Raw genomic sequence first — 24,458 nt, forward strand, 5'->3', positions numbered from 1 at the left:
ATGGGTCACTTGCCCCTGACCTGTCTTTGATGTCTGGATGCAGACTCCCGGTTCCCTATGCCAGCACCCACCCTCGCTGCAATTATGGGCCATGACACATAGAGATAGAGGGGAGATGGGGGAGGTCTGCCCGGGTATGGGGGGGTACCACACCAGATGATGGCAGAGGGGTGTGACAGTCGTTCTGTCACCTCACCTCTACATGTCCTCCCCTTAAAAAAAAAATGCTGCTGTCTCAGAAATCTTGTAACTTCTTGTTCACAGAGAAACAGCACTTAGTGAATCCTATGTTGGAGGTGGAGCTAATTGGGGAAAAGGTAAGTGTAGAAAGGGTCTGAGGGTTTGAGAAATTGTCATCTAGATAGTGTGTGGGAAGGCTGGAGTTGGTGGGCAGGGCCCCCCGATCCGGATGTCAGTTCCCCCATCAGTGGGCCGTGGCCCCACTGGACCAGGATGTCTGTGAAGGTGAAGGCCATGGCCAGTCACCCTGTCTCCCAGAGCCACGCACAGAGCCCTGCATGGAGAGCAGGTGCCCACTGAAAGCCTAATGTACATGAAGGGCACGAATGAGTGAATGAAACAACATGCCCTCAAACAAACAATGCTGAAACACTGTCTTCTTCGGGCCTGAAATTCTTCATCTAGAAATTGAAGATTCTGAGCAAGAGAGTTGCTGACATTCCATAATCCTCCATAAATAGAGAGTAGCATTTTCCAAAGTGTGCTGATGGACGTTCCATGCAAAAAAAAGGATCCTATGTTCAAATTTGGGGAATGCTGGGTTAAAGTTAAGTAGGTTTGTCTCAGAATTCATAAACCATTGTTTCTACCATATTCTACCTATTAGAAGCATCATTAAATCCAATCCACACATAAAGGGAAAGAGATTAGTGTCTACCTTTCAAAGGAAGCTGTACCAAAGGATTTGTGGACATATTTTAAAACCACCACACTGAAGGTGGTTTGGGTGCTCCAGGTCTAGGTGAGATGCTCTTGGGTGGTAGGTGGCACACAATTTTCAAAAATTTTAATATCTCTGTGGTTTTCTAGTATGTATTAAAAAGTTTAACCAGTCCAACCAACCCTCGATTTCACTGACACGATTGCTTAGAACAGAGTCAGGTTTAAAAATGAAGTCAAGTGATGCTTTGGAAAGGGGTATGCCATTGTGTACTGCCATAGTCGACATGGGTTTTGCTCACTTTTCTGTTGGGATCGTAGAGTTTATCCAACAAAATCTATGTGCATGCACTCATATCCTAAAGTTAATAACCCTAAGACTCTTTAAGAACAAAGTCAATTGAAAGATGATTTAAAAACAAATAGTAGGGAATCTGGATCTGGGCAGATATACAAAGGACCGAAGTTGTAGCTGAGGAGAAGTTGTCAAAATGTCTTTAGACCATTCCCATGGTCAGCCCTGTGCCAGAGACAGCGTCCATCTGTGGGCTGGGCTGAAAGGGCTGGAAGGTGAGGTCAGTGGAGGGAGCAGGGGGCAGGCTGGCACCGACAGTGCTCTGGGATGTTCCTAGCTCAAGACAAATGTGCTGACCCAGACTGAGAACCCGATATGGAACCAGATCCTGACCTTCCAGATTCAGGTATTGCTGTTCCATCCTTTTTTTTTTGAGAGAGAGAGAGAGCAGGGAGAGGGGCAGAGAGAGAGGGAGGGTGGGAGGGAATCCTAGGCAGGCTCCACGCTCAGTGTGGAGCCTGGAGCCTGATGCAGGGCTTGCTCTCATGACCCTGAGATCATGACTTGAGCTGAAATCAAGAGTTGGGTGCTTAACTGACTTAGCCACCCAGGCACCCCGTGCTATTCCATCTTGACCACCCTCCTCCCCCTGGCCCACAAACGGAAGGCAAGTTTGAGTGTCTAGGGGTGTGGATGGAAGGTAGGGGCCAAGAAGCATTGGGTGGGGACAGTGGGGGGCAGCGGGGAGTGGGGGTGAAATCTGCCTGATAGGGAACATGAGGAAGCCCAGGACAGATTTCAGAAAACTTATTTTATTTGTCCAGTATTAAGAAATGAGGGGGCCATACAACTGAACTTTCCCAAAAACTTAAAAATGCCCTTTCACCTACATTACAAAACAAAACCAAAAAATCATTTAAATCTAAATTGTATTATGCATTTTCTTTTTTTTTTTTTTAAAGATTTTATTTATTTATTTGAGAGAGAGCACATGAGAGTGGGGAGGGTCAGAGGGAGAAGCAGACTCCCCGCCGAGCAGGGAGCCCGATGCGGGACTCGATCCAGGGACTCCGGGATCATGACCTGAGCCAAAGGCAGTCGCCCAACCAACTGAGCCACCCAGGCGCCCGTATTATGCATTTTCTTATCTTCTAGGCGAAGTGCCCTGAAGATAATTATAGCCCTTTGTTAATGGCCTAGAGGTATTGTGGGAACATAGTATATGGGATACATGGAGTAGGGACTATTTGTTCCTACACTAAATGGCTCCAAGATACTTTTCTTTGTGGGATTCTGTAGTCTGATTTTTAGAGCTTTTCAGTCCTTCTCAGTCACCTATCATGAATGTGGATGCCAGTCCTCTTAAAGCCCTGAGAGAGCCTTGATTGCGTTTTGACTCCATGCCAGGCTTCTAAGAACTGTGTGTAGAAAAAGAGTACGAAATTCTGAGATAGCTTGAGCACTGTCATTAAGTATGAGTGCATAGAACTTTGTGTGGCTTCTATTTGGCTACCCAGAGGGTGTTTTGCTTTCCTTATACCTTAAATTTGTGTGACGTAAAATCAGCTCGTGAACTCCCCTCTACTCTCCTGGGACCCTCTTCCTTGCTAGAAGCTTCCCTAGTCTGCCTCCTGGTGAGGCATCATCTTTAACCCATTCTTCATAATCCCTACCTTCCTGAGTAATTTTATAGACTCTTAAAGTACAAAGAGATTTTATTTTTTTAAATTATTTTTTTAAAGATTTTATTTATTTATTTGACACAGAGAGAGTGAGAGCACAACCCGGGAGACAGAGGGAGAGGGAGAAGCAGGCTCCCTGCTGAGCAGGGAGCCCGATGCAGGGCTCGATCCCAGGACCCTGGGATCATGACCCGAGCCAAAGGCAGATGCTCAACCGACTGAGCCACCCAGGTGCCCTAGGAAGAGATTTTAAAGGGAGCCTAGTTTATCCTCCGTCTTTGATCCCTCCCACCTGTCTCTGGCTGTGATGAGGCTCATGGCCAGGATCCTCAGATGCTCTATGGATGCTCAGAGCCTCGAAAGTCCTCCCTCATGTTCAGCTGCATTTAGGCTCAGAAACCAGTGGCACAGGCTGGGCCCTCCTTCGTCCCTGAAAGAGGCCTTCCAACATTTAAAGATGTCCAAACACTCCTTGGGCCCTCACCCATTTCCCACATAACACAGTCTCCTAGGCTGGAGCCATTTGGATGCAAGCCTGATTGTCACTAGCCCTGTGGAAATGCAGCAGGCCCATGTGACCCTCACTCTGAATGGCAGGGTGACTACAGAGACAGTAGCATCTGAGGCCAGCCAGTCAGGGCCCCAACAAGGCAGGCTGCAGGGGAAACTCTGCTGAAAATGGGTGTATGCCAGCTTACAATCCAAGGGCCCCAGGACAGGAGGGCAGTCAAGACAAGGAACTGGGAAAGGGGAAGAGAATTCTCAACAGGGTGGATGAAAAGATGGTTCAGCCATGAATGTGAATGTGGAGGATTTGTAATATTGAAAGACCTGGATGCCTTCCGGTGCCCATCTCCCCACTTCTAGGGGGCCTTTCCTCATTTCTTCTTAACCACTTGCTCAACTGGAAAACCCTTTCCCTACTCTGCCCTGGCCCCCAGCTCCTCAGCAAGGGGAGCATGGACGAGTAGAATGGAGAATGGGAGGGACTCTTAGCCATGCCTCAGGAAGTGCTGTGAGGAGAAGGGGCCCCAACTGAGAGGATTTGCTCCCACTCAGGCCTCAACCCCAGGAGCTCTGTTTTACACACGGATTGGTTTTTGTTTTCATAATTGAGGGGACCCTGTGGCAGAGTGGAGATAAGAATCAGAAGCTTGGGTTCCAGTCGTGACTGCACCCCTGACTGTGGGACCCTGAACAAGCCCTTTTACCTCTCTGGGCCTCATTCCCCATCTGTAAATAGGGACAATCACACCCCTCCCTGGGTTGTGGCAGAGTCGTTAGGAACTCTAAAGAGAGCTTTTAAAGAGAACTTGAGGAACTCAGTTTCTCTGTGCCTCAGTTTTCCTGTCTAGAAATCAGAATAACAGCACCTGGCTTATGGGGTTGTTGGGAGGAGTCACTCAGATGATCCATGTAGATCATTCAGCACAGCCAGGGGACAACAGAAACCCTTCCCACAACAGCAGCTACTATTATTTACTCTGGAGGGGATAGATGTCCTACTGTTTAAAAGTTAACCTCTGGGATGCCTGGATGGCTCAGGTGGTTAGGTGTCTGCCTTTGGCTTGGGTCATGATCCTGGGGTCCTGGGATCGAGTCCTGCGTCTGGTTCCTCCTTGCCCAGTGGGAGACCTGCTTCTCCCTCTGCCTGCTGCTCCCTCTGCTTGTGCTCTGTCTCTGACAAATAAATAAATAAATCTAAAAATAAATAAATAAAATAAAAATAAAAGTTAACCGCTAACCGTGAAGAAGACATTTTAAGCCACAACCTCTGTGTGAGACGGTTGGTGACAGTGAAGGGTTGTATGAGAACTGCAATCATTGAGCCCATGGTCAGGGTGGACTCAGGTCTCGGTCCTGAAGCTCATGCAATTGGGCCATTTTAAGAATAAGAATACAGGGGCGCCTGAGTGGCTCAGTCGTTAAGCGTCTGCCTTCGGCTCAGGTCATGATCCCAGGATCCTGGGATCGAGCCCCACATCGGGCTCCTTGCTCGGCAGGAAGCCTGCTTCTCCCTCTCCCACTCCCCCTGCTTGTGTTCCTGCTCTCACTATCTCTCTCTCTGTCAAATAAATAAATAAAATCTTAAAAAAAAAAAAAAAAGAATAAGAATACAAAGCAACAAGGGGACACAGTTGTAGAACTCTCGCAGGGCTTTGCAAGGGACCCATGCAAGTGGGGAGGCCCACAGCCACAGGTCTATACGCTCCCATGGTAAATCCATCTTGGCTCTGGTGACAATGGCTTACTGGTGACTGAGCCAGGCCTTGGACCCAGACCCGGCACTTCCCAGCTGCACTCAGTCTCTGTGAGGACCAGACCTTCCGGGCATGCACCCACCGTGGCTCTCGCTTTCCCCCTGCAGCTGCCCTGCCTCTCCAGCTACATCAAGTTCAGAGTCTTGGACTGGTGAGCCAGGCGTGGAGGCTGAAAAACAAGCAGCGGAGGAGATAATTAGAGCTGGGCCAGCGGCTCAGCCTGCAGAATGTGTTTCTTTCCAGCCCCAAGAACAGTTGCCAGGATGAGATTGGGACCGTCAGCCTGTTCCTCAACCAGATCTCATCCACCGGAGCAGAAATAGAAGGCAAGCCTTCCGCCCTAGCCTCTGCCTTCTGCCCCTCTACCACCTGGCCCCGCCCCCTCACCCTCTTTTCTTGCAGGAACGTACTCTGGCTTCCTACCCTGTTTTGGCCCCAGCTTCCTGACTCTTCGTGGGGGTAAAAAGGCCCCTTTCAGGATCCAGGAAGAAGGCACTGTAAGCTTCTCATGACAGCTCTAGGGAACAGTGGAGGTAATACCAACCGTATGGAAGGCCCTGGGGCCTGGGAAGTGCCGGGGGAGGGCCCAACCCTGGTGTCTGTCCACCACGCTGGTAGAGGACATGTAACCTGTGTGTAAACGGTTATGTGTATATGGGACGTGTGTTGTGGCATGAGAAAGAAACGGAGAGCTCTGGGCGTTCACTGAGGAAGGAGCACTGAGATGAAACGTCGGGTAAGATTTCCAGCAGGTGGAAAGGACATGGAGACAAAAAACAGCATAGGTAAATGTAGAAAGCACTGGGCGGTTAAAGACTGATAAAGGCCAGGAAGCCAACTCCAATTGGCTTAAAAGATGGGAACTGGGCTGGGAAAAACTCTGAGTGAGGACTGATTTGCAGGCACCGGGACCTCCATGCCATCAAGAGTCTCTCTCATTTACTCCATCTCTCAGCTCTGCTGCTCTTCAGCCCGGTCTGCTTTCTTTCCTACGGCAGTCAGGCCTCCCTGCGAACAAGTAGCCATCGGAGCCTCTAATAGGGAAGGCCAGGGGAGCATTCTAATTGGCTGCCTTATGTCATGTGTACTTCCCTTGGACCAATCACTCTTGCCAAGGAGGCGGGGCATGCTCTGATTGGCCAGACTGGGAGCGCAAACGCTGTAGTTATCAGAGCCCCCTACGGGCAGGAAGCGTTTGCGGGGAACAGGTACTTGGGGTTGACTAGTGAGTGGAATGCATGAAGAGGAGGAATGGGCCTCGGGGTATGGAAAGGGGCCAGGGCCCAGAGGTTTCTGGGCACAGCATGTTTTGGGTGTCTGGAATTCCGCCCCTGGATTGTGGTCAGCCGTAGGCAGGAAGTCACTAGACAACTCGGTCTTTGCTGCAGAGGTGTCGAGGGAGATTTATCTGCTCTTTTTCTCTCATTCCTTTTCTCACTATTTTCCTTCCTGTTACCCTAGAATATTCCCGACCCTCTTAAGGATGGTTTAACTTATCGAGGCCGAGTCTTCCTGGAGTTATTCACCCACGTCTCTTCCCATCAAGACTTTAAGAGGAAGGATCTCTCCTCTGAAGTGACCAGTATAGAGGTAACTACAGGAAACAGGTAACCCAGGAAGAAAGAGCCCCTCTGCCCACCCCAGATCTACTGCGGGTCCTGTTTCTGACTGCAGAGGCCCCGGCCGCAAGCTGAATGAGCTCCTGGGTGCCTGAGAATGTTTGGTCAATCTGCCTGAGTCTTTACTAAGCCCGTGTGAGGGCTTCATGCTGTGCCAAATCCCGGGTGGCCAGGGACCCAGTAAATACAAGATAAAGTTTCTGTTTAAGAAATGTGCGATCTAGTTAAGGAGAAATGATCTTCTAAGGAGTTTTTATTTCTTCCTATAGTCTGGGGAAGACCACTGCTGCAGGAAGGGGCAGGGGGAACAGTGTTAAGAATAGCCACCCACTTATTTTTAAAAATGGGAATACAGTCATGGGAAGGAGAACCAGAGAGGAGGGAGCAGGTTCCAGAGAGACCCTTTGAAAACAGAACGATCAGAACGAAAGACCAACAAGACATAAGAAATGAGGCTAACTCCTCTAAGCTGATTCCCCTTTTCTGCCTCAGGTGGCAAGGTGGTCAGGGTGGCATCCGTGCTCCCTGAAGGAGGAGCAGGTCTGGGGGGAGGGAGACAACGAATCCCAATGTTGACATATGCTGATGAGACATTCATGAAAGTCAGTCCCCGAGGCTGTAGACAGATGGTGTGTCGTCAGCACACCAGCATCTGAACATAGGGTTGTGAAGGAAATGCCTGGGAGGAGTAGGTGGGTAAAAGGATGCCACGGCCTAAGGCAGGTAGAGGAGGAGGAGGGGCTTGCAGAGGAGACTGGGGAAGAGTCTGCAAAGAGGACCACTGAGGCAGCCCCCTAAGGGGAGAGTTGCCAGGCCGCCCAGGTGCAAGGGAGAAGTTGCAGACTGTGCATAGAAGCAAGTGCACAGAAACTTGGCTGGAAAGTGGAAGGAGACAAGATCAGATGGGGGCTCAGCAGAGGCTCAGAGGGGAGAAGGAGGGTTGTTTTTTATGACAGGGCAGACCTGGGCTAGTGAACAGACTGGGAGAGCTCAAGAGGAGGGCAGGGGTTGGCCACAGAAATGAGATTGGCTGACGTGGTAGATGGAGGACCTCCAGCAGATGGGAGGCAGGGTGGGAGGAGGCGGCTGGAGAAGAGCCCAGAGCAGATATGCGTGCATGTGCAACCTTCACCACACCCCTGCCCACGCCGGGTCTCATCAGGGGAGGGCGTTGAGGCAAAAAGGAGAGGGATGAGGTGGCCCAAGTCAGAGCCCAGCCTGACCCTCAGGCCCTTGGAGGGAGAAACCTCCCTTTCAGGAAGGAAAGGAACCCCAGGTGGCTAGGAGGAGGGGACCAGGTAATAGAGGTCCTGGGAGGAACTGCCCTTGAGCGGGAGTCAAGGCAGGATTTTGAGGGGGCACAGGTTCAAAGATGGTCCAGCTCGCCCTGAAGAGAAGCAAAGATAGCTTTTGAAAGAAACAGGGCACCTCATCTTTGGCTCCCTGCCTGTCTCTAGAGCCTTGTTTATCCCTTGGCTTATGTACTGGGGATGTGGGGGCTTATTGTTTTAGAGGCACCATCACCGCCAGAAGTATGGGCTGTGCGTCATCTTCCTTTCCTGTACCATGATGCCCAACTTTAAGGACCTGATCCAATTCGAGGTCAGCATTGGCCACTATGGAAACAAGATGGACCTGAATTACAAGCCTCTCGTCTCAACCACACAGTACAGCCCAGTGATATATGATGGTAATAGTCAGATACAACCCAAGAGTAGAGAGCATCCACTGCATGCCAGGCTCTGCTCTTGGCCCTTTTAAGGGTATTAGCTCATGGAAATTCATAGGCATTGTTAACCCACGTGTCTCACATGAGGAAAATGAGCTTCAGGGAGGTGAAGTCACCTGCCAAACATTGCACAGTTAGTGGGTGGTGAGCCCACGACAAGAGTTGAAAGTAGGCGTTCACTCCAAGTTCTTCTCTATGCTACATTCCACACTGCAACTTCGCCAGCCCCATCTTCTTCCCTACTACTCTGAACCATCCCTGATCCATCCATGCAACCGTCTTCTGCTACTCATCTGCCCACCTGCTATCCATCCATTAATCTACCCATCCACCCTTTCATCCATTCCACTCCTACCCATCCACTGACCCAAACACTCAACCAACCTCCCATCCATCCATTCATCCATTCATCCAATATATGCTTCTTAAACACCTATACCAGGCTGTATAGAATAGCAGTTCTCAAAGTGCAGTCCCTGGGCCGGGCATCAGCATCACCTGGGAACCTTTAGAAATGCAGATTTGAGGGGCATCTGGGTGGCTCAGTTGGTTAAGCATCGGACTCTTGATTTCGGCTCAGGTCATGATCTCAGTCAGGGTCGTGAGATGGAGTCCAGCATCGGGCTCTGTGCTGAGCAAGGAGCCTACTTAAGGTTCTCTCTCTCCCTCTCCCTCTGCCCCTTCTCCCACCCCTCCCCTGTTCATGTGTGCTCTGTCTCTTAAAAAAATGCAGATTCTTGGCCCCAGCTCAGTCCTTACAGAATCAGAAAACCTGGGGATGGTGGCCCGCAATCTGTTTTTTCACAAGGCCACCAGGTGATTCAGATGTATGCTAGAGTTTGAGAACCACTGCTCTCAACTTCCTCTTCAACAGCTTCCTAATTTCATCGCCCCTTGAGAGCCTTTCCGTGCATCCCACTCCCCTGGATTTTTAAGAACAGCTCTTTATTGAAATAGAATTCACACACCATACAACTCATCCATGTAAAGTATGTAATTCAGTAGTTTTTAGTGTATTCACAGAATTGGGCAACCATCACCATGGTCAATTCTAGAACATTTTTTTTTTAAAGATTTTATTTATTTATTTGAGAGAGAGAGAGAGAGAAACAGCACGAGAGGGGAGAGGGTCAGAGGGAGAAGCAGGCTCCCTGCTGAGCCGGGAGCCCGATGTGGGACTCGATCCCAGGACTCCGGGACCATGACCTGAGCCGAAGGCAGTCGCTTAACCAACTGAGCCACCCAGGCGCCCTAGAACATTTTTATCACTCCAAAAAGAAACCCTGTACCCACTTGCAGTCGCTCTCTATTTCTCCCCTGCATTCCCAACCTCAGGCAACCATTAATCTACTTTCTGTCTCTGTGGAGTTTCCTATTCTGGATATTTTATCATACACGTAGATTCACAATATGTGGTCCTTGGTGTCTGGCTTCTTTCACTTAGCCTAACATTCTACTTGTTTTTAAATTATGAAATATACACAAAAAATATATTAAATGTATATATACAGTTTAAAAATGAATAAAATGAGTACCCCAGAACTCACCACCCAGCTTAAAAGATAGAAAATTGTCAGCATCTTAGAAGTTCCCTCTGTGTTCTTCCCGGACCCATTTACTCAAGAAATAACCACAGTCCTGACCCTCATGGTAATTACTCCCTTCCTTTACTTTTTAATTTTTACCATCAATGTATGCAACCCTAAACAGCATACTATTTTTTGCATTTTATACAAATGGAACTTTTCAGTCTGAATTCATCTGTTTTCCATCTTTTCCTCAATATTAGGTTTTTTTTATGTTGGTACGTGTAGCTGAAGTTCATTTTCACTTCTGTATATATTCTGCTGTATGATTATAGCACCAATTATGTGGTATATGTAGACACTTGGGACTTATCTTTTTTTCCTACTATAATAATTGTGTTATAAACATTCTCGTTCATGTCTCCTGGTCTCAAGTGCAAGACTTCTTCTAAATTATATACCCTGAAGTGAAAGAGGAATTCAAAGCAAAAGAAATTATACCAAATTACACTCTCATCAGCTCAATATGAGAATTTCTTTTGCTCTTCCTTCTCACCAGTACTTGATGTTGCCCAGCCTTTTAATTTTTGCCAGTGCTGGATGTAAGATGGTATCTTGTAAGATCTTGATATATATTCTCCTGATTACAAATGGAGGTTGGGCATCTTTTCATATGTTTACAAACTTTTGTTTTTTCTCATCTATAAAAAGCCTATCAATATGGGGCCCCTGGGTGGCTCAGTTGGTAAAGCGACTGCCTTCAGCTCAGGTCATGATCCTGGAGTCCCAGGATCGAGTCCCGCATCAGGCTCCCTGCTCAGCGGGGAGTCTGCTTTTCCCTCTGACCCTCCACCTTCACATGTGTTCTCTCTCTCTCTCATTCTCTCTCTCTCAAATAAATAAATAAAATCTTTAAAAAAAAAAAGCCTATCAATATATTTTATCCATCATTCTATTTGGCTGTCTTTTTTTTTTTAAGATTTATTTATTTGTTTATTTGGCAGAGAGAGGGAACACAAGCAGGGGGAGTGGGAGAGGGAGAAGCAGGCTTCCTACAGAGCAGGGAGCCCAATGCGGGGCTCGATCCCAGGACCCTGGGATCATGACCTGAGCAGAAGGGAGTCGCTTAATGACTGAGCCACCCAGGTGCCCCTATCTGGCTGTCTTTTGCTTACTGGCTTGCATATTATTTTTTCTGGGAATGATCTTTTGTTAGATGGGTGTATCGTAAATACCTTCCCTGAGTTTGGGGCTTTTCACCTTCATCTTAATGACAACTTTTTATTTCTTTTTATTAAGGTCTTATTTGCAAACAATAAAATGCACATATTTTAAGTGTACAGTTTGATGAATTTTGGAAATACACCCATGTAACCACCAGGGGAAGAAAGTTCCATCACCCCAGAAAGCTGCCATTTGCCCCCTTTCAGTCAGTCTCCCCAGTCCCTGGGGTCAGTCATTGTTGTGTTGTCTATCGCTATAGATTTGTTTTACTTTTCCTACAACTTCATGTAAATGAAATCAGACATATGATTCTTTCTTTTTCTACAGCTTCTTTGGCTCAGTAGAACGTTTTAGGAATTCACCCATGTTGTTTCATGGATAAGTGTTTTGTTCCTCTTTATTTCTGATAGTACTTCATTATGTGGATATGACGGTTTATTTACCCATCCTCCTGTTCATGGACATTTAGATTGATTCAACTTTTGGAGTATTATGAATAAAGCTGCTGTGACCTTTCTTGTATAAGTCTCTCTATGGACAGGTGCTTGCATTTCTCTTGAGTACATACCTCAGAGTGGAATTTAGGTTTTATTTTTATTTATTTATTTATTTATTTGACACAGAGAGCGAGAGTACAAGCAGGGGGAGCAGCAGGGAGAGGGAGAAACAGACTCCCACTGAGCAGAGAGCCCGACCAGGGCTTGATCCCAGGACCCTGGGATTATGACCTGAGCTGAGGGCAGATGCTTAACCAACTGAGCCACCCAGGCACCCCAAAATTTGGGTTTTAAAGGAAATAGCTAACAATCTTCCAAAGTATTTGTACCATTTTACACCCGCACAGCAGTGTTTGAGATTGGTACTTGCCCCACATCCTTGCCAACTTTGGTATTGTTGGTCTTTTTCATTTGAGTCATTCTAGTGAGTATGACATTGTCCGTAATTGTAATTTTAATTTCCATTTCTCTAATCAGTAGTGATCCTGAGCATCTTTTCATGCTCACATATATTTCTATAGTGAAGGCACTGCTCAAGTTTTTTGCCAGTCTTTCAATGAGTTGTTTATCTTATTATGTAGCATTCCAGTTCTTTTACATTTTGGATACAAGTCCTTTGTCAAATCTGTTTTGCTAATATTTTCCACTCTGTGGCTTGACTTTTCAATTTCCAAACAGTGTCTTTTGAAGATCAAAAGTTTCTAATTTTGATAAAGGAAATACTAATTTTGAGGAGCGCCTGGCTGGCTCAGTCGCAAGAGCATGCAACTCTTGATCTCGGGGTTGTGAGTTTGAGTCCCATATTGGGTGTAGAGATTACTTAAAAATTAATTAATTAATTCTAATTTTGATGAAATCAAATTTGTTGATTATCTTTTCTTTTATAGTAGTACATTATTTGGTCCAAGAAATACTGTCTACCCCAAGATCGTAAAGATACTCTCCTGTGTTTCATTCTACAAGCTTTATAATTTAAAAAAAATTTTTTTAAAGATTTTATTTATTTATTTGACAGAGAGAGAGAGAACACAAGCAGGGGGAGCAGGAGAGGGAGAAGCAGGCTTCCTGCCCAGCAGGGAGCCCGACGTGGGGCTCGGTCCCAGGACCCCAGGACCCCAGGATCATGACGTGAGCCGAAGGCAGACGCTTAACAACTGAGCCACCCAGGCGCCCTAGAATCTCTTTTTGAAAAAGATTTTATTTATTTAAGAGGTGGAGGAGAGGAGCAGAGGGAGAGGGACAGGCCGACTCTGTGCTGAGGACAGAGCCCAGTGCGGGGCTCGATCTCACCACCCTGAGCCGAAGTCCAGAGTTAGACGCTCAACCAACTGAGCCACCCAGGCACCCCTAGAATCTCTATTCTGTTCCATTGATCTGTTTGTCTATCTTTAATGCCGATATCACACCATCTTGATTACTATAGCTCTAAAGCAAGTCTTGAAATCAGGTAGTGTAAGTCCTCCAATTTTGTTGTTCTTTAACAAAATAATACAATTTCTGGCTATTCTGGTTCCTTTGCATTTTCATGTGAATTTTAGCATCGCTCGATAGTTTCTACAAAAAGCCTGCTGGAATTTTCCTGTCTTCTTTTGTTCTAATCCAGTGTTTTTTTCTGTGTTTCGTTTTGTTTTTAGTATTGCAGTCTGCCTCCTCTACGGGCTCTGCTTCTGTGGATTAGTTGTAGTGGTTGCTCAAGGGATTGAAATACTGATCTTTAACCTGTTATAGTCTACCTTGAGTTAATATTATAATCACTTCACATATGATAATATATTACATATATTCACATATAATTGTTACATATAATATAAAGTGCAATTACAATAGTATAATTGGGTTTTCACCTTTGTTATACATTCTAGAGTTGGTTTGCTAATATTTTGTTTAGGATTTTTGCATCTGTATGAACAAGATGAATCTGTAATTTTCTTTCTTATAATGTCCTCATTTGGTTTTATATCAAAGTTATGCTAGCCTCATGAAATTGAGGACCATTTCCTCTTTTTACTTGCTGTGAGTATTTGGGTAAGACTGTAATCATCTGTTCCTTGAAAGTTTGATAGGGCTCACCTCTAAATATAAGCCTGGTGGGTTTTTTAATGCAGCGATTTAAATATGGATTTATTTTAATTAGTCAGCTTTTCTATTTATTTTTTTAAGTCAATTTTGGTAGGTTTAACTCATCTAGGAATTTATAAATTTCATTGAAGTTTTCACATTTGCAGCATAAAATTGTTCATAGTATCTTTAAAATTTTTTTATTGTAGCAAAATAGACATAACATAAAATATATCATTTTAGCCATTTTTAAACGTACAGTTCAGTGGAATTAAGTACATTCACCATGTTGTGTAACTACCACCTCTATTTCTAGAGTGATTTCATCATCCCAAACAGAAACTCTACCCGTTAGACAATAAATTCCATTGTCCCCTGGAATCCTCTATTCTACTTTTTGTCTTTCTGAATTTGCCTATACCTCATATATGTGGAATCATGTAATATGTGTCCTTTGCCTCTGGCTTATTTTACTTAGCATAATGTTTTCAAGGTTCATCCATCTGACAGCATGTGTCAGAACTGCATTCCTTTTTACGGCTGAATGATATCCCATTGCATGTACGTATCATATTTTGTATATCCGTGCATCTGTGGATGGACACTTGGGTTGTTTCCACCTTTTGGCTGTTGTGAATAATGCTACTTATGACCATCAGTGTACACATACCTGTTTGAGTCCCTGTTTTTAATTATTTGTGGTATATGCCTAGGAGTGGAATCACTGCATCACATAGTAATTCTTTTTAACTTTTTGAGGAACCATCAAACTATTTTCCACCATAGTGTCTTTTTTTTAAGATTTTATTTATTTTTATTTTAGAGAGAGAGAGCATGAGGAGCAGGGGGAAAGGCAGAGGGAGAGGGAGAAACAGATTCCCCGCTGAGCAGGGAGCCCCATGCAGGGCTCAATCCCAGAACGCTGGGATCATGACCTGAGCCAAAGGCAGATGCTTAACGACTGAGCCACCCAGGCGCCCCTCCGCCATAGTTTCTTGCTGTTATCTATTTATCTCAGCAATATCTAAAAATGGCCGCCCTTATATTATTCTTTGGAGGGGGGCTTGTGTGTGTGTACACATGCACCTTCTTTTCTTTTGATAAGTCTGCACAAACTTTCCCAGTCTTTTACTATTACAAGTAATGGTGTCAAGATAGAGTCTTGCATAAGTAATTTCAAAGTGGAATTGGTCAAGGACGCCTGGGTGGCTCAGTCGGTTAAGCATCTGCCTTCAGCTCAGGTCATGATCCCAGGGTCCTGGGATCGAGCCACACATCGGGCTCCCTGCTTGGCGGGAAGTCTGCTTCTCCCTCTGCCTCTGCCTGTAGTTCCCCCTGCTTGTGCTTGCTCTCTCTCTCTGACAAATAAATAAAGTCTTAAAAAAAAAAAAAAGTGGAATTGGTCAAAGTGTATTTGCATCTTGGCAGATACTGCAAAACTGTCCTCTGTGCTGATCATTTTTTTTTTAATATTTTATTTATTTATTTGACAGAGACAGTGAGAGAGGGAACACAAGCAGGGGGAGTGGGAGAGGGAGAAGCAGGCTTCCCACTGAGCAGGGAGCCCAATGCGGGGCTCGATCCCAGGACCCTGGGATCATGACCTGAGCCGAAGGCAGACGCTTAACGACTGAGCCACCCAGGCACCCCTGTGCTGATCATTTTCTTGTTTGCTCTCAGCATCTCCAGCAAGGAGAGACTGAATGCTCTGCTCTAGATCATGGTTCATTCTTGCCCTTCCTTGCTCTATTTAATATCTCAGGGCCGAACACCTGCAAACTACATTTCCCACCTTCCCATGCCAGCTGATAAAAGGGCAGATGCTGTCATTCTATTCTATCTCCCCACCTCTTCACTCCGCCTCTCTGCCTCTCATTCTCCCTCCTTCCTGCCACCGATTCAGGAGGCATCTCTGGAAGTAGCTACATGCCTTCAGAGATCCCAGCTTTTGCTGGCCACTCCTCCATGGCTCCAGCCTCGGCCAAGCAGCTCCCCTGCAGTGCAACTGCTGGTTGGGCGTCACCTTCTTGGTGGCTCCAGCATCCTGTGCAGCTGCCTCGATAGCACAGCTCTGATGGTGTGCCTGTCTCTGGGCACACCACTGCCTGACTTTTGTTCCCCAGCCCCTAGAAACAGTAGTTGCTTCCTCCTGTTACTAATCTCTGAGGAAGCTCACTTCCCTACCCCACCTTTTTATTTTAGGTAGGGTCAGCACGGAACCCAGAACAGGGCTTGAACTCACGACCCTGAGATCAAGACCTGAGCTGAGATCCAGTTGGACGCTTAACCGACTGAGCCACCCAGGTGCCCCCTCACTTTCCCTTTCAACACATCTTCTCTATTAAATCCCTCTATGTCAAATATCTACCATGGTCTTTGTCTTTTTCTGGCTGTACCCTGACTGATAATCCTCCATAAATGTTGTACCACTCAACACTCCACCAGCAACGTCTGAGAGCCTCGTCAAAATCTGGTATAAACTTCTGGATTTATATCAGTCTGGTAAGTGAAAAATGGTATTTCAGTGTAGTTTTAATTTGTATTTCTCTCATTATAAATGAGGTTGGGTATCTTTTCGTATGTTTAAAAGTCATTTATATTTCCCTTTCTTTAATTGCCTGTTCATGTAATTTTCTCTTTTATTCTCTTGAGATACTAGTCATTTTCTTATTGATTTCTAGGACACTTCATATTTGAGGGAGATTAGGCCCTTATGATGTGAGCTGTAAGTATATTTCCCATATTTGTCTCCTATCTTTGTCTATGATGTTTGGGATTTTTTTTCCCATGAAGACTTTTTTTTTTAGTGTACTCAAAACTACTTTTATGGCTTCTGGCTTTTGAGTCATAATTAGAAAAGTCCTTTCCACTCCAAATATATGAAGAAATTCTCTCATGTTTTGCTCTAGAAGTTTGTGGCTTCTTAAAGTTTCATAACCAATACCTTATCTCTTTCTGATATTTTTTCTTTGTAAATCTCTTGATCTTTCTGTCCAGCTGCCCAAATATCCTTTATCTTGCAAGTCTACTAACTTCACCAGGATATGTTGAAGTGTTGATCCTTTGGGGTCAGTTGTCCCTGGCACGTGTTGTACTCTTTCATGGGTAGATTCAAATCTTCTTTTATTTTGTTAATAATTTATTTGGTGGTATAATTTTTTTCACAGTTTTTAAATTGGGTTGTCTGTCTTATTATGGGGGGGTAAGAGTTCTTTATATATGCTGGATACAAGTATTTTATCAGCTATATGATTTGCAAATAGTCTGTGGCTCGTCTTTTCATTTTCTTAATGGTGTCTTTGAAGTGCGAACATTTTAAATTAAGATGAAATACAACTTTTTTTCTTTTATGGTGTTATATCTAAGATCTCTTTGCCTAACCCAAGGTCATGAATATTTTTCTCCTATCTTCAAAAAGTTTTACAGTTTTAGTTCTTATATTTAGCTGTATGATCCATTTTGAATTAATTTGTATATGAATAGTTCAATTCTTCAAGCACCATTTGTTTAAAAGACTATCTCTTTCCCATGTGGGTTTTCTTAAATTATATTTTTAAATATTCTGTGCCATGGTGTAGGTTTTCTACTTTAGGGGCCCCATTTTTGGGCTTAACAGTTTTCCTTGGTTTTCTTTATCCATCAGCTTTTCCCTGATCCTTTGTGACTCTCTATTTCCATTTTATTTTGGTCACTTTTCTTATTTCTATCCTTATTTCTGTGCCTCTCCCTGAGTTGTCTGCAGGGTCTAATCTCCCTTGGGCTTCTTTTTATGTTGTCTTCCTTTTTAGGGTGTTTTTGTTTTTGCTTCTACTTTTTTTCTGTGTTTTGCCAGCTCACATTTCCTCATCTGTGCCCAGAGGTCGTTCTGGGAGCGTATTTTTGCTGGCACTTTCCGCACTCTGCTCCCATCAAGCTGTGCTCCCAGCTGTCTGCCTTGCTCCAAGCTTCCCCACAGGTGACTTCTATTACACTTCACCCCTTCCTGCTTCAGCTTTGGACAGCAATCGTAGTTGCTTTTGGCAGTCCTTATGTGTATTTTGAGTCTACAGATTATATCTGTCTCCTTGTTTTGCTGAAAATGGAGTTGTTTTCCTCCTCCGTGTTGCTTTTGTGTACTATCTAAGAGTAGAAGAAGAAAATTGCCATCTTGTATCCGCACGTTCATATCTGAGAACCCCAGTCCTGGATCTCTGCTTATTTATCATTCTAATGATTCACTCAGTACCAGAGCCTGAAACTGGTGTCTTCCAATGATTCGAGAAAATTATAAGATATTTTCACTTCGTGGGGTGCCTGGGTGGCTCAGTTGGTTAAGCGACTGCCTTCGGCTCAGGTCATGATCCCAGGGTCCTGGGATCGAGTCCCGCATCAGGCTTTCCACTCAGAGACGAGTCTGCTTCTCCCTCTCCCTCTGTGATCTCTCTTGTTTTCACTGTCTGTCAAATAAATAAATAAAATCTTTTTAAAAAAAAGATATTTTTGCTTCGACAATTACTTCTTCCCCTTGTCTCTTATACAGCTCCTCCTCAAACTCACTCTATCCTCTGTGGGACTCCTCATTCTGTTCTTCATATTTTTAAATCTCTCTTCCATATTTGTCATCTCTCTGAGCTATATTCTGCATAATTTCTTCTAGATCTTCTTGGAAGGGCCTTAGGTAACCACTCTATTTAAAATTTTTGGCAGCTCCTTATCCCTATTCCCCACTTCATTCCTCTCCATAGTAGTTTCCACCATTTGGCACACGGTATTTTAAGTATTTTGTCTCCACTATTTTTTTTCATTCTTAAGTAAACTTTTTTTTTACGGTTTTATTTATTTGAGAGAGAGAGAGAGAGCGTGCACACATGCACGTGCACATGAGTGGGGGAAGGGCAGAGGGGAAGGACAAGCAGATTCCCCGCTGAGTAGTGAGCCCATGCTTGGCTCAATCCCAGGACCCCGAGATCATGACCTGAGCTGAAGGCAGACGCTTAACCAACTGAGCCACCCAGGCGCCCCTGTACTTTTTTTTTTTTAAGATTTTATTTATTTGCCAGAGAGAGCACAAGCAGAAGGAGTGGCAGGCAGAGGGAGAGGGAGAAGCAGACTCCCTGCTGAGCAGGGAGCCTGATGTGGGGCTCGATCCCAGGACCCTGGGATCATGACCTGAGCCGAAGGCAGACGCTTAGCGACTGAGCCACCCAGGTGCCCCGTGTCTGGTTTCTTTTTGCCTACCATTTTGTGAAATGGAAACACAAACCTAGATGTTGTTGGGCATGGCCTTAGCTCATTCTCGTTGCTGTGTAGTATTCCATTGGGCAAATATACCATAATTTATTTTTCCCTTCTACTACTGAGGGAGATTTTGGTGGTTTCCAGTTTTGGACTATTACGAATAATGCTGCCATGAACGTTTTATGACATGTCTTTGGATAATGCTGTGACACCTTTCGGTTGGGTGTGTACCTGGAAACAGAGCTGCGGGGCTAGAGAGTATGTGTCTTGGTTCTGAGCTGCTCATTTTCTTGGAACTTTATCTGAAGGAAACCTTTGGGACTTTTTTTTTTTTTTTAAGATTTTATTTATTTATTTGACAGAGAGAGATAGCAAGAGCAGGAACACAATCAGGGGGAGTGGGAGAGGGAGAAGCAGGCCTCCCGCCGAACAGGGAGCCCGATGTGGGACTCGATCCCAGGACCCTGGGATCATGACCTGAGCCGAAGGCAGACGCTTAACGACTGAGCCACCCAGGTGCCCCCTTTGGGACTTTAGACTAAAGTTAAATCCTTCAGAGAGGATTTCATTGCTTCCTCCAGTTACCTGGGACACTGCCAACCAAAGACCATTTTAAATTTTCTCCAGACTACACGGGTGATATGAATGCAGAATACAACCTGCATGGGGCTCCATTTGCAGTTACAAATGTTCAGGAGAATTTCCTGCTCTCTCTACCCAGAGCCATGCCAGAGATGGGCTGGTTTCTTCACTGTTGCCTTCTGTGTGGTGGATTATTTCTCATCGACTGAAGGTTTAGGTTTTGGAGTGCCAGCTTTGAATGGCAGATTCATTTGCTAGGGCTGCCCTAACAAAGCACCACAAACTGGGTGGCTTAGAACAACAGAGACTTATTCTTTCACAGCTCTGGAAGCTAGAAGTCCAAAGTCAAGGTGTTGGCTGGGTTGGTTTCTTCTTTTTTATTTTATTATTTTTTTAATTTTTTAAAGATTTTATTTTTTTATTAACATATAATATATTATTTGATTCAGGGGTACAGGTCTGTGATTCATCAGTCTTACACAATTCACAGTGCTCACCAAAGTACCTACCCTCCCCAGTGTCCATCACCCAGCCACCCCATCCCTCTCACCCCGCTCCACTTGAGCAACCCTCAGTTTGTTTCCTGAGATTAAGAGTCTCTTCTGGTTTGTCTCCCTCTCTGGTTTTGTTTTGTTTCATTTTTCCCTCCCTTCCCCTATGATCCTCTGTCTTGTTTCTCAAATTCCTCATATCAGTGAGGTCATATGATACTTGTCTTTCTCTGATTAACTTATTTTGCTTAGCGTAATACCCTCTAGTTCTATCCACGTTGTTGCAAATGGCAAGATTTCATTTTTTTTTTGATGGCTGCATAATATTCCATTGTATATATACATCACATCTTCTTTATCCATTCATCTGTTGATGGACATCTAAACTCTTTCCACAGTTTGGCTATTGTGGACATTGCTGCTATAAACACTGGGGTGCATGTGCCCCTTCAGATCACTGCATTTGCATCTTTGGGGTAAATACCCAGTAGTGCAATTGTTGGATCGTATGGTAGCTCTATTTTCAACTTTTTGAGGAACCTCCATACTGTTTTCCAGAGCAGCTGCACCAGCTTGCATTCCCACCAACAGTGTAGGAGGGTTCCCCTTTCTCAGCATCTTCACCAACATCTGTCATTTCCTGACTTGTTAATTTTAGCCATTCTTACTGGTGTGAGGTGGTATCTCATTGAGGTTTTTTTTTTTTTTTTAATTTTATTTATTTATTTGAGACAGAGAGAATGAGAGACAGAGAGCATGAGAGGGAGGAGGGTCAGAGGGAGAAGCAGACTCCCCGCCGAGCAGGGAGCCTGATGCGGGACTCGATCCCAGGACTCCAGGATCATGACCTGAGCCGAAGGCAGTCACTTAACCAACTGAGCCACCCAGGCGCCCTCATTGAGGTTTTGATTTGTATTTCCCTGATGCCAAGTGATGATGAGCACTTTTTCACGTGTCTGTTGCCCATTTGGATGTCTTCTTTGCAGAAATGTCTGTTCATGTCTTCTGCCCATTTCTTGATTGGATTATTTGTTCTTTGGGTGTTGAGTTTGATAAGTTCTTTATAGATTTTGGATTAAAGATTTTATTTTTAAGTAACCTCTACACCCAACATGGGGCTCCAACCTACAACCCGAGATCAAGAGTCGCACGCTCTACTGACTGAGCCAGCCAGGTGCCCCAGGGTTGGTTCCTTCTCATAGATCTGAGCCTCTCTCCCAGCTTCTGCTGATGGCCTACAATCTCTGGTGCTCCTTGCCATGTAGACACAGCACTCCACCTCTGCCTCTGTCTTCACGTGGTATGCTCCCTCTGTCCCTGTGTCTTCACATGGCTGTCCTCTCTCTGTATCCCTCTCCTCTTCTTATAAGAACGCCTGTATTGTGTTAAGGCTCTAACCTACTCCAGTATGGCCTCATCTTGACTAATTACAGTTGCAATGACCCTATTGCCAGATAAGGTCACATTCTGAGGTAGTGGGGTTAGGACTTCAGCATAGCTTTATAGGGGGCACAGTTCAACCCATAATACACAGGGTCTCCTGTGAGACTGCTCACCGTGGGCAGTGCTAGACTTTCTCCGCTGAGCCCCCTGCCCTGGCCCTTGCCAAAGAGAAGCACAAGTTCTCCAAGATTTGCCAGAAACTTAGCGGGCAAAAGTCAGCTTTGCTTTCGCTTGCCTCACAGACTTTCTGCTTTTACTTTATTTCGGCTTCTGTGGATTTCTTTCCTTATATCAAGTCAGCACTACAACTCAGAAAAATTTAAAAATGAACTTATGTTTCATCTAGCTTCCCCCCTCATTTCAATAAGGAGCATGCCCTGGGAACCTAGTTTGCCAAGCCAATCACCGGTTTGTATCCATCCTTGCTCTCCTGACGCTGCGCCTCTGTCCTGGCAGGCCCTTCATGTTAAACGTCTGCCCACCCCAACCAAACCCTGGGTCTCCCCCTAAGCCTGGAGCCCACTCCTCCTCTGTCTCACAGACCACCCCAAAGGGAGACCCTACCTCAAGGCATGCCCCTTGCCTTGGCATCTCGCCTGAGGCTAAGGGCATGGGGCTTTGGAGCTAGACGCCTGCATTATGACCACCTGGCTGAGCCACCTCGGGCAAACTACCACCCCCTCACCGCCTGGATTTTCCCATGTGTAAAATGGGGACTTTGAAAAGCTACGTGACACCCTGAGCACAATGAATGCTCAACAAGGCCAACCATGTTCATCAAAGTGCATACGTTCTCAATTGGCCAGCAGCCCACCCTCTGGCGGGAGGGGTCCAGTCAGGATTAGTAGCAGATGGTGTCCTTGAGGAACGGAGTGGCCCAGGGAAGTTCCCCTGAGGGGACACAGTAAGAGGAGACCTCCCAGAGTCCCTCAGACACGCCCACACATGTGTCTGTGTCTTAGGGAACATCTACCATTATGTGCCCTGGTACAACACCAAGCCAGTCGTGGCCGTGACCTCCCACTGGGAAGATGTCAGCTTCCGCATGAATTGCCTCAACCTCCTGCACTTCACTCGGGACCGCCTGGTGAGTGGTACAGGAGGGTGCAGGGGTGGGCCAGGCCACCGATGGGAGGCTTGGGGGACTAAATCACAGTCCTAGGGAGCCAGTCACTCAGTTCACTCATGCACTCCACACCAGTGAAGACAGAAGCATCAGGCACTGTGCTAGACACTGAAGACCCAAAGCTGAATAAACACAGCGCCTTAGCCTCACCATCTGGGAAGTCAGACATACAAATAGCTACTATAGGGCACAGGGCTGGAGATCCACTATCCAGAACCAGTACCCAGAGCCATGGGGGGCAGCGAGATTGGGGATGGGGGAGGGGAGCTGAAGAGAGGATAAGCAGAGGAGGTGTTTGAAAAGGAGGTGACATTTGAGCAGAGTCTTGAAGAATGAGTCTGCTGGGGGCGTGGTGGGGGTGCAGAGAAGGGAGTGCAGAGTTGGCAAAGCCATGGTGACATGAAGTTCCAGGACAGCAAGGGCATGGAGGTGATGTGGAAATAAAGCCAGAGAAACTGGAAGAGGTCAGATCACAAAAGGTCTTATGCATCTGCTAAGGAGGGAAGTCACTGAACATTTTTAGGCAGGAGTGCCACATGGTGCCTCCACCTTAGATATGACTTTTTTGCACCTACAGAAGAGAAGCCCTGGGTCAAAACTCTACCCCTTACAGTTCTGCCCTATCCTGGTTCCTTCCTGCCACTTATTCTGTTGGGTAGTGGAGAGGGTGTGTGGGGATCCTCGCCTTGCAAGGGCATGTAATTGCCTTGGACTGACATCCTTGGGTTACCCCAAAGGCCCCCAAGTCCTGACTGATAACATCTCGGGCCAGTCATTCCTATAACCTCTCCCGGGTGAGCCCCCATGCTCACTTGCTGTTTCTCTCCTGCTGAGCAGAAAGCCAATCTGGACACCCTGAAGTCCATAAGGAATCCAAGGGACCCCGCTCTGCTCCCCCAGTGGGAGAAGCTGCTGAGGGAGCTGGTGGAGGACTGCAAGTAGGGGAGGAGCGTGCTGCCCTGGGGCTGGGGCTGAGCTAGGTCAGGCTCCCACGGGGTGGGGGTGCAGACCAGCACCCTATATAGAACAGCCCCCAACCCCCACCTCCTCAAGAAAGGAGCTCCACTCAATCTCTCCCCAGCTCGAAGCCCAAACCACAGAGCTGCTTCTCCTCCCCTGTTCAGGCCCTCCAGAAACTGGCCCTGACCTCCCCACCTAGCCTCATCCCAGCTCTCCCTACACCCACACCTGATGCTCCCACCAAACCAAACCTCTCCCTGTTATCCTGACAAGCCCTGCACATCCTGGCCCGCAGCTTTTTCCCTGCTGCTCCTCCTGTCCACAGGGCCCTCCACAGGGCACTGCCTGTTCTGGAAGATTCATCATAAGGCCTCTCCCAGCCCCACACCCCCCAGGGTTTGGTTGGCCCCTATCTCAGGGCTCTCACCCACCTCCACAGTGAGCTCCTTGAGCACAGGCCTGGCACACCGCATGAGAACCCAAGGGCCAGGCCAACAGGGGTGGGGCAGGATCTCAAGTCTAGGAAGTGCACATTGGCCTAAGGCAGCGCGGGAGGTCATGTGAGGTGAGGCGGAGAGAGGCTCAGCGCCCTCCTTCCTGATCCTGGCCACAGACACCCTCTGCCCTGCATGACCCATCAGCCCAGAGCCACCGAGCTGGACAAGAAGAGGTGGCAGCTCCGCAGCCTCCTCCTGCAGGAACTGGCCCAAAAGGCCAAGGACGTTAAGCCCAGGAACATGGTGGCCACCGTGGAGGACTGGCTGTACCGCCTCGATGCCGTGCTCCCCGAGGTGGGTGCTGGACACACTGGTGGGGGAGGAGGACTTGAAGACAGCCACGCAGGCCTG

At 46.4% G+C, this 24,458-nt stretch overlaps 1 protein-coding gene across 1 annotated transcript in view; it reads left to right on the plus strand.

Moving 5' to 3' along the window:
- FER1L5 (fer-1 like family member 5) overlaps positions 1-24,458 on the plus strand; it is a 63,927-nt gene that overhangs the window by 22,902 nt on the left and 16,567 nt on the right. The window contains exons 14-23 of the mRNA XM_035001691.1: positions 265-317; positions 1,533-1,601; positions 5,246-5,289; positions 5,382-5,464; positions 5,541-5,635; positions 6,600-6,728; positions 8,270-8,447; positions 22,487-22,611; positions 23,488-23,588; positions 24,224-24,401. Of these exons, the coding sequence (XP_034857582.1) occupies positions 265-317; positions 1,533-1,601; positions 5,246-5,289; positions 5,382-5,464; positions 5,541-5,635; positions 6,600-6,728; positions 8,270-8,447; positions 22,487-22,611; positions 23,488-23,588; positions 24,224-24,401 (1,055 nt within the window). The remainder of the gene's footprint in view (positions 1-264; positions 318-1,532; positions 1,602-5,245; positions 5,290-5,381; positions 5,465-5,540; positions 5,636-6,599; positions 6,729-8,269; positions 8,448-22,486; positions 22,612-23,487; positions 23,589-24,223; positions 24,402-24,458) is intronic.

The sequence above is a fragment of the Mirounga leonina genome, unplaced genomic scaffold (genome assembly GCF_011800145.1).
Source record: "Mirounga leonina isolate KUSES-001 unplaced genomic scaffold, KU_Mleo_1.0 Mir_125, whole genome shotgun sequence".
NCBI classification, from domain to species: domain Eukaryota; kingdom Metazoa; phylum Chordata; class Mammalia; order Carnivora; family Phocidae; genus Mirounga; species Mirounga leonina.